The sequence below is a fragment of the Pyrus communis genome, chromosome 15 (genome assembly GCF_041283825.1).
Source record: "Pyrus communis isolate YQ-2024b chromosome 15, ASM4128382v1, whole genome shotgun sequence".
Taxonomy (NCBI): domain Eukaryota; kingdom Viridiplantae; phylum Streptophyta; class Magnoliopsida; order Rosales; family Rosaceae; genus Pyrus; species Pyrus communis.
Genome location: NC_142579.1, coordinates 9,658,412 through 9,667,722, shown reverse-complemented (window position 1 = coordinate 9,667,722; position 9,311 = coordinate 9,658,412). Strand labels below are relative to the sequence as shown.

Genomic DNA, 9,311 nt, shown 5'->3' with positions numbered 1-9,311 from the left:
CAGAGACAATTCTTCCAATCTACCATATGAAACCTTGAGGTCGCATTAGAAGCCTTAAAAAGATAGTGAATAACCAACATGGAGTCTGTTTTTATCCATAAATGTTTCCAATCTATGACCAAAGCTATACACACAAGCTCTATAAAAGCAAAAATTTCTACAACAATTGAACGTGAATTTTGTTGGTTTCCGACATTTTTTTCACATATTATGTCAATTTTTTCTAAGGGTAGTACTATCCATACACCCATTTACTTTTAACACAAGCTTCTCAATATCAGTCATCGGGTCGAGTGAATTAAAGAAGATAAATGGCCTAACATTAACAAGAATGTGTAGGAGGTAAAAATAGATATGTGAATAGAACTATCCCTTCTAACACCAAAATTCACACTTAAACAAGAAGAATATTATGTCAATTTTCCTTGAACTTGTATCTCATTATCAATTTTCCCGTTAAACTTCAATTTGAACCGCTTCTTTTTCTTTTTTTGCTTTCAATTACTAAAGTTTCCTACTTTGCTTTGCTACAATCTCTAACAAAAAGCAAAAGCATTGTGAGTTTTCTGCTCTCAATTCTCAAGTCTCAAGAGAAGAGAAGGGGAAAAGTATGGAGGAGTCAACCGAACCGATATCCCACACATTCAGTTTTTTTTTTTTTTTTTTTTTTTTTTTTTGGTCAAATAATAGATTTGTCAGATCAGATGTTAGATTAGGAATCTAACAGGTTTTGAACCTATACCATGATACAAGGCTAACACTCCTCTCCGCCATCGTGGTAAAGAGCCACTTGTATATTCCACACATTCAGTTAATTATTATGATATATTTATCACTAATCTTCCTAAATGCCTACAATTTGACAAACCAAACCCCGAACCCTATCCAAAACAATTGCAGTGGGGATGTGGAGTTGGTCGCTGCCAAGTGAGTTTTCAGTCAAAAAGTGTGACTCCCTCCCATTTCATTTCCACTTCATTTCTTTCTAACCTTATAGATAGAATGTAAACTAAAGTTGTGAGATTAAAATTGCAATAAGTAGGTTTTTTTGTAGGTAGTTTGTAGGTGCTCACGAAAGGTCACAAGATGAAGAAATTCTTGCATGCGATAGTCAGATCAAGTATTACATAAATTTTAATTTAAAAATTCCGCTCTCTTATAACTGAGTTGAACAGTTCACTTAATCTGGCCACTAGACACAAAAACATATCAACAAGATTAACTTGCAGTTTTTCATCGTATCACATCTTGGAAAAAGGCTATGGTGGTGTGGGTGCATTGCCTTTCTCCAAGAAGATCGTTTTCACTACAAACGTGTAGTTCAAGGCCTTGATATTGCAAATTTCCTTGGAAAACTTTGAGAATTATGTGAAAAAATCGACATGTTTTTTCCCTGTGAAGATTTTCGGGACAATTATGCAAATCCCTATCCCGGAATCTCCAAAACCTCTCATTCATGCCTCGTTTTCTACAAATTGGTTTCCATGTTTCGTGTATCAAGATTACGTCACTCCACAGTTGCTAACAGGATCGAGAAGAGTGAAAAAAATTTAAGTATCCAATAATCAAATAGGAATATTACGTGTTATAATATAAGTAATGAGATATAGAAAATGTATCATTTCTTCTATTTGTATTATGACACATGGAGTGCTGCTTGAATATTTGCTGCTTGAATATTCGCTACTTGAAAAAAACTCTCTTGAGAAGAGGATTGTCTTGTTGTATAAGACATGAGAAAAATCAATACCTCCTTAATGTAATTATAAATCTTGTCCTGCTTTACTCTTTAAACTTTCAATTTGACTAGCGCTCTCCCCTACACCTTTGGTTAGGTTAGTCAAATTTTCTGTCGAATTAAGAGTTATTTTTGTTCATTTTGTACAAAATAAGCTCTTAGATTTGTTGTTGATGTATAAATTTCAACCCTCTCTAGCTCAAATTCTCATAATTCTAAGCATTTACTATATAAGCCTTGAAATGTCGCATTTTGTTGACGTACATGTCTTAAAATTGATCATACGACGAAATGAAAGGAAATTTTTGCATAATTGACAAATTGAGAGGTATATTGACATGAACCGAAAGTTTAAAGAGCTCAAAACCAAATTGAAAGTTTGGAAAGCAAAGAGAAGTAGGATCCAAAATTCAGAAACATGTTTAAACATTTTTTGTCTTTTGGTTAAAGATAACTGAAAGGGGAAGTGAATGAACCATAAGTTAAAAGGAATAAAAGTTGATGGAAACAAACAAACCAAAGGAGCACATGGGGGATGCTTCTACTAAAGGATTAAGTCAGGTTCATATCATGGAGTGTGGATGATGGACCAGATACTTCCCTTCACCCTTTCTAGACCAGACCATTTAGGCTCCCTTGCCACCCTAAATGTGTAGTCTTTTCAAATCTTATTGTCCTTGGATTGGAAACTGAACATAGACCACATCTTCTCAATCCTGTCGTGCCATTCCTGACTGATAGCACAATATCACGTGTTTTAAATTTCACACAACATCATATGTTTTAAATTTCATGCTATCATTTTATGAAGTCATCATACGGCAATCAAATGTCGAATTCTTTTTTTGTAGATAAAACGATAAAGTTACACTGAATGGTGGGCTAAACCGCATAATGCGTAATAATTGAGTATCGAACACATGATGTATTAAGTGACTAAGTGTCAAATTCTACGAAATCTAAATTTTGCAGCCAACAAAAGTATGGAGAAGACGAACGAAAAATACAACTTGAAAAAACAACTTAAATCAGAAAAAATACAGAAAGGATGGGGGGCATTCTCAAAAATTGCTACTGTGGATCGTCTCACTTTCAATGCTGTAAAACCAACAAAAAAAAATAGAAATAAAATTCAAAAATCTGACCATTTTGCTTCAGTAGCCACATAATTACACTAATATCATCATTCCTTTTATTGCTTGGAGTAGCTTAACTCTACGCATTTTTCCTAACACTAGTCCTTCGGCTAGCATTAAACCTAGCAAGGCCACAAACAAAATGGAGAAACAGGTAATTTGGTGGTGCCCTCGATTTATCAGGAAACGTATAACTTGGCGAGGTCTTCTGAGAAAGCCTTCCTAATGACATCTCTCTTGAGCTTGAGAGCTGCAGTGACCAGGCCGGATTCTGGAGTCCATGGTTCCGAAAGCAGTTCGATTTTGGCAGGGATCTCAAACTTCTCCAAACGCGCCCTCTTTGCTTCCTGTTAATTGGCGAAAGATAAATATTTGAACCAGAACAAAGCAAATTAGATTGCACCTAGTATGTTCAAAATTTTTGATACACCACTAGAATCAAGCGAAGTTTAAAGTAACGGAAATTTATCCAGAAGATTTATGTACCTTTACAAGTGATGCTTGCACTTCTTTTATGGTTTCTGCTTTCGAACACAAGTCCGCAAAATCGGTAAAAGTGATTTCTTGTTTTGCAGCCCATTCTTCTAATGTGACTCGAGAAGCCACCACAAGAGTCACACAGTAACTATGAAAAGGATCAGCATGCAACATGATATTGTCGACGTAGGGGCACACTGAAAGAGCAGCCTCAACCTGTAAAGGAAACATTAGTCCCCGAGGAAAATCTGATGAAAATTTGCATTCATCTTGCAGCACTCGTACCTTTCCTAGGGAGACATACTCCCCGTGCTGAAGTTTGACTATATCCTTCTTACGGTCGATTATCTCAAGACAACCATCACCATGAAATCGCCCTATGTCACCTGTATAGAACCATCTCATTCCTTTCTCGTCAACCTTTTTCACAAAAAAGCCAAAAATACAAAATTCACTGAAGTTAGGACTCCAATGAACAATTTTTCTTTGGTGGGTAGAAGCAACCGAAAAAAATGGTATGAAACCAAAAGTCTACCTTGTATGACTCTCTTGTTTTCTCTTCATTTTTGAAATAACCAAGTGTAACATTTGGACCACCAATGACTATCTCTCCACGAGGCATCGGGGTATCGGTATTCAGATATCCTCCTTCCGGCCAATCAATTAACTGGATACAGAAGAAAAAAAAATATTTTAACATAATTAAAGTCAATATCATCTTCGTGCCTTGGAAACAAAGTACAGAGCTCTTCTTAAGCCATTTGCCTTAACAGAAAACGAAAAACAGACAAATCAATCTAGAAGTTCATAAATGAACACCTCCAAGCAACTTAAGTCATGATTAGGATGCCAAATAAGTTTCTATCTTTCATATTTCCTTTTAAAGAAGAAGTTGATGTTATCAGTTTAAACACGTAATATAAGATACCCATTGGCATCTCTTACCTTTACAAATGAGCATGGAAGCGGAGCTCCAACTCGACCTACAGAAGTATCGTCAAACTCTGAGAATGTCCCACCAGCGCAAGTTTCAGTGAGGCCATACCCTTGACCAATTGGAGAACTGTCAATAGCCATCAATAAAAAATGAGATATGATGAGAATGGAGCAAAAGAAAATAAATTTGTTTCTTCAGAAGCATGCAATTGAGTCGTTGTGCACCTCTGAATTTTAACATTCGAAGGAACTTCTTATTAGTATCTGATTTGATTTTGTCCGTTAGTATTAATGTATAAAGTTTATGTACTGAGGGGAGACAAAGAGGGGTTATCATAATCCTCTTAGAAACCTGAATATGTCTCACCAGTAATCTTCGACTGTGAATTCATAAGACTATAGGATTGGAAAAACACCTGGGGGTGAAATATGAGTGGACCAACTAAAAGAAGACAAGTTGTTAAAAGTACTAAGACCATATTAACCCAAGGCAATAGTATGTTTACACTTACAAGATGATTACAACCAGAATTTAGGTCCTTATTTAATTTCTATACAACTGTGTCGGTTTGAAAGGCATTGAGAGACAGATTAGCATAGTCCTTTTTGAAAGAAATGGGACGACTCGTAGAAATAATGCCCTGCTTAGAGCTTGAGACTTGACCACCAATACTACCACCTCATTTTCACTAAAATCTGGTCTACTCTTATTTTAACCATTTAGCGGACTGATTTTCAAATTTCAAATCGATGAAAAATAAATAGAGACAGGACAAGGTCATGGTTCACAATATGGTATTATGTAGATGTTAAAAGTACTAAAATCATACTAACCCAAAGCAGATGTTGATGAATCTTTGAGTATCACCCGAAAGAGGAGCACCACCAGAAAGAATAAAACGAAGGCGACCTCCTAGAACTGCACGGACCTTTCTAAACACAAGAAGGTTCCACAGAAACTTTTCCAGGCCCCAAGCCCCGAACCAACTCCCATTCACAGCAGACAACCTACGAGTATATGCCAAGTGAAACAATATCTTGGCTAGTCCACCCTTCGCATTTACCTGAAGCATCATGCATCATGAAGATACAGTGTTGGAAAATTTGGGATAATGCGCACATGTATATGCATCTACACATGTAATTTTGTTATCTCATATGCACAAGAAGTTTCAAAACCTTGTTGAGCACTCCATCTCGAACACGATCAAGAATTGCAGGGACAGCTGTCAATACAGTTGGCAAGAGTGCAGTTGCATCCCCTTTTGTTCCCCTTTTAATTTTACTTGACGTATCAGTAAGGGTCAACGGAGATCCATACCCTATGGCACTTCCAACAGCAACCAAGAAGTTCTTCAAGATAGATAGTAAAACTTGTTAATCAGGTACCAGAAATATAAGGACGTAACAAAGCAGCTAGTGATAATCATTAACAAAAAAAATTATCAATGAATCACTATAGCCATGCAATCTAGCCATCTTACATATTTTCCATACCTCCGCTGCTAATTCAAGGATATGAGCGAGGGGAAGATATGCCAGATAAACATCCTTGCCTCCAAGGCCGGGAACAATAGTCATGACCGCAGAAGCTACAGCTAGCACATTAGCATGTGTCATCATTACACCCTGTAAAAAGTGCAAGATGAAGGTTAATTAATGGTGATTGTTGATTAGATGAATGCCTATACTTGCATTAGATGCCAACTCAAGATAAGTACAAAAGGGTGACCCCAAGCCAACAAGTTTTCCTGGCTCCCCCCTTTGCGCCTGAACAACTTTTCCGTTGCGGTCAAAATAAGTATACAAAAACGAATGGCATGAAATAGAGTATAATACAATATTTTCTATATATCTAGGGAAAATAGGTTATGTAGGGAAATGTGATGCAACAAGTGCCTATTCTATTTATATGTATGACATAAATTGATACAATTATCAGTAGTCACAAATCATAATCCCCACACGGAAAATCTTTAATTGAACCCAACCCATCAAGTGTTCACCACCCTGTACCCTAACTCCACAAGGCAATGCTTAGATAAGGAAATTGCAATGCCTGTACTAAATAATTCCATCCAAATTGATACACGTGATATCTTTGTTCCGAAAATGTGATGGGGAATGGATGCTACAAAGAGCCTTTCATTACTTCTCCTATTATTTAACTCAAGGCTATAGTAATAAGAAGAAATTTATCAAATGAAAAGGAAAGAGTATAGTAGTAGAGTAGTGAAATTAATAATACTGCAGCAGTTTAATGCAGATAGAAACTAGAACAATGCATTATAAAATTATCACAATCAAGCATCCTTATCTTCTGAAAACTTTAACAGTGTAACAAAAGCACTTTTTAAGGGTAATTTCAAAACCAAAACTCACAATATATCAACTGTCGACAATGTGAAGGTGAAACATAAAGGAATAGCAATACTGACACAAATGTCACACAAAGCTTCAAAATTTTTATAAACTCCCAAGTCAACAATCAACATGTAAGAAACCAATTAGAAGGAATATCATGTGTGAAAGTGCAAAGAAAAAAAAAAGGCAGAAACCAAAATAACAAGATATAATAGAAGCTTTAAACCTTGGGTAATCCAGTACTTCCACTTGTATACATAATGACTGCAATATCTTCTGGAAGAGGTAAATCGGGATCAACGGGGTTTTGTCGGCCAAGTTTCTCAACATCATCAAATGAAGTGATTCTCCAGCGACTTTGAACAGATGAGGCACTGGATGGGATATTGGCATCCATACATATGATTCGCTTCACTGTATCTAGTTTTCCACTTATGTCTAGAAGTTTCTTCAGTTCTTTTTGCCCACATATCACAGTTGTAACTTCCGTCTGGAGAAAAGTAAAATGAAAATGATATTGGTCATGCAGTAAGAAAAAAATTTGAGGACAAATGACAAACAATAACCCTAATGTGGTACAAACATATCAACACCATCAATGCATTTATTTTCTGCTTTCAAAAACAAAGAAATCTAACACCAAAAATCCATCTCCAGTCAGTGAAATGCTCCTCCAACTAGGTTGCAACATTTGGATGAGCTACACGAAAGTCACAATGTGAAATTCAAAATATATTGCTTGTGCTTAATACATTGTTTAAAAAATAAAAAATCACTAAATAAGTAAATAAACATACATGACCTCTAATCGACAAAAAAAATTATTCTGCAATAGTAGCATACCTTGCCAAACAACAGGAATGTGGGTGCCAATCCATAAGAGAGAGAAACAGAGATAGATATAAACATATATATATATATATATCCATGTATACTGAGAGAGAGAGAGAGAGAGAGAGAGAGAGAACCTCATTCAGTGAGTGACATAGAGCCTCCTCCCCGAGAGATGCATATATGGTAACAACAGTGACATTGCGCCTAAAACAACCCTGATATAAAAAGAACACAGTCAGGGATAAGAAATTTGTGCACAACTCATCCGCTACGAACATTGCCGTTTAAAACTCTAATTTAAAGATTTGTATAAAAAAAACGCATCATATGTGCAACAAAATCATGCTCTCAGGAAGTTTAAGGTTCAGCTATAAAGGAATCTTATGAAATTTCAGAAGAATGATTAATTTTATGTCAGGAAGAGCACGTAAGACATGCACCTGCAATGCAAGAAACCACTCTTTCCTTGTGTCAGCAAAGATTGCCACTTTCTCTTCCCTATTATGTCCAAGTTGAGCTAAACCGGAAGCAAAGTTGCACGCTACTTCAAATGCCTTCCCATAGGTCAGCCATTCGTAGTCTCCCAAATGAAGCTTCTCAAAGGATCTTCCATCCTTTGATACCTCAACCTCCCTTGCAATCAATGCCCGGGTTCCAAGAAGGCGTTTCTCTAGGAACCGCTTGGATGACTGCTCGAAAAGCTCTGCAAGAGTAGTAACACCCTTCCATAGTGTTGCAACAGGGGCAGCAAACCGATGGTTTCGGATTGCATACCCGGGTTCCCCACCAACATCAACGGGCACACCCCGTTGCTTCGCTCTCATCGATTTCTGAATCATAATTGTTAGTAACAGAGGAACAAGCACGCCAACCATGTAGGGATCCATTTTTTTCCCAAATTAATATCCAAATTTCAATCCTGAAAATTTAACATCCAGTCAAATTTTATTCAATCAAAATTACAGTAAAAGACTAGAAATTTAAAAAAAAAATCAGACTTAAACCGTTTTAATTATTTCAAATTTAATAACGTGCTCACATTTATTTTCATTTTTCAATTTTCTAATTTCCATTTTACATTGCAAGCAAGCATGTCATGAACTCAAGCACAAAAGCAGTGAAACGAAAGAATAAAACGACTTCACAAACTGATATAAAACGCACATTGCACCACAAAACGGAGAAGCCGAAATCCAAAAGCAATAACATAAAAAGCACTTTTGAGTAAAGCAGATTCATCGTGTAAATTGCGTTTCGGGGTACCTTCTTGTTGAAGCAAAAGCACGGGAAGCCGAAATTCGACCTTCAAGTCATCACCATTGATAATTCGAGCGATTGGGAAGTGAAAACCTGAAAAACTGGGACCGAAACGAGGTCGTTTTAATAGCAGGGAGGGCGGGAAGCGTGAGAGAGAGGTAAGGGCTGAGAGGCGGAGGGATCGAGAGGAAGGGGAGTTGGAGACTCAGACTGACAGAACTTAAGAACTCTCAACTCGTTTTTTGTTTTGTTTTTTATTATTTGTAAAAATTATTGGCGCGGAGAGGGTTAATACGGGCCGTACGATCTGGGTTCTTGACGACGCTGGATATTGTGCAAGCGGCCCAGATGGGTTTGAATGAAGAAAATGCTCCGCCCCTTTGTCTTCTATTTTCACTTTTTATAACAAGGCAATATTTTTTTTCTTTTTCATTTTTATAAATACTAGCAAAGTCCACACATTTTATGTGTGAAGAATATAAATTTTTATTCTTCTCAAAAATTATTTTTAATTGTTTTTTTAACCGGGTTGACATGCATCTGAAAAAAAAAGGAGTTGACAGGAGAAA

General features: G+C 36.6%; 1 protein-coding gene across 1 annotated transcript; it reads right to left on the bottom strand.

Annotated features, from left to right (window-relative positions):
• Positions 1 to 2,727: 2,727 nt before the first annotated feature.
• LOC137717625 (long chain acyl-CoA synthetase 9, chloroplastic) lies at positions 2,728 to 9,005 on the bottom strand. The gene is made up of 12 exons (XM_068457047.2): positions 8,749 to 9,005; positions 7,926 to 8,404; positions 7,620 to 7,700; positions 6,878 to 7,141; positions 5,785 to 5,916; positions 5,467 to 5,640; positions 5,122 to 5,351; positions 4,297 to 4,414; positions 3,887 to 4,018; positions 3,637 to 3,771; positions 3,361 to 3,567; positions 2,728 to 3,221 (listed from the first exon to the last, which is right to left on the bottom strand). Exons 2-12 carry the CDS (start codon positions 8,370 to 8,372, stop codon positions 3,054 to 3,056), a joined length of 2,088 nt encoding a protein of 695 aa, XP_068313148.2. The 5' UTR covers positions 8,373 to 8,404; positions 8,749 to 9,005; the 3' UTR covers positions 2,728 to 3,053.
• Positions 9,006 to 9,311: the final 306 nt, after the last annotated feature.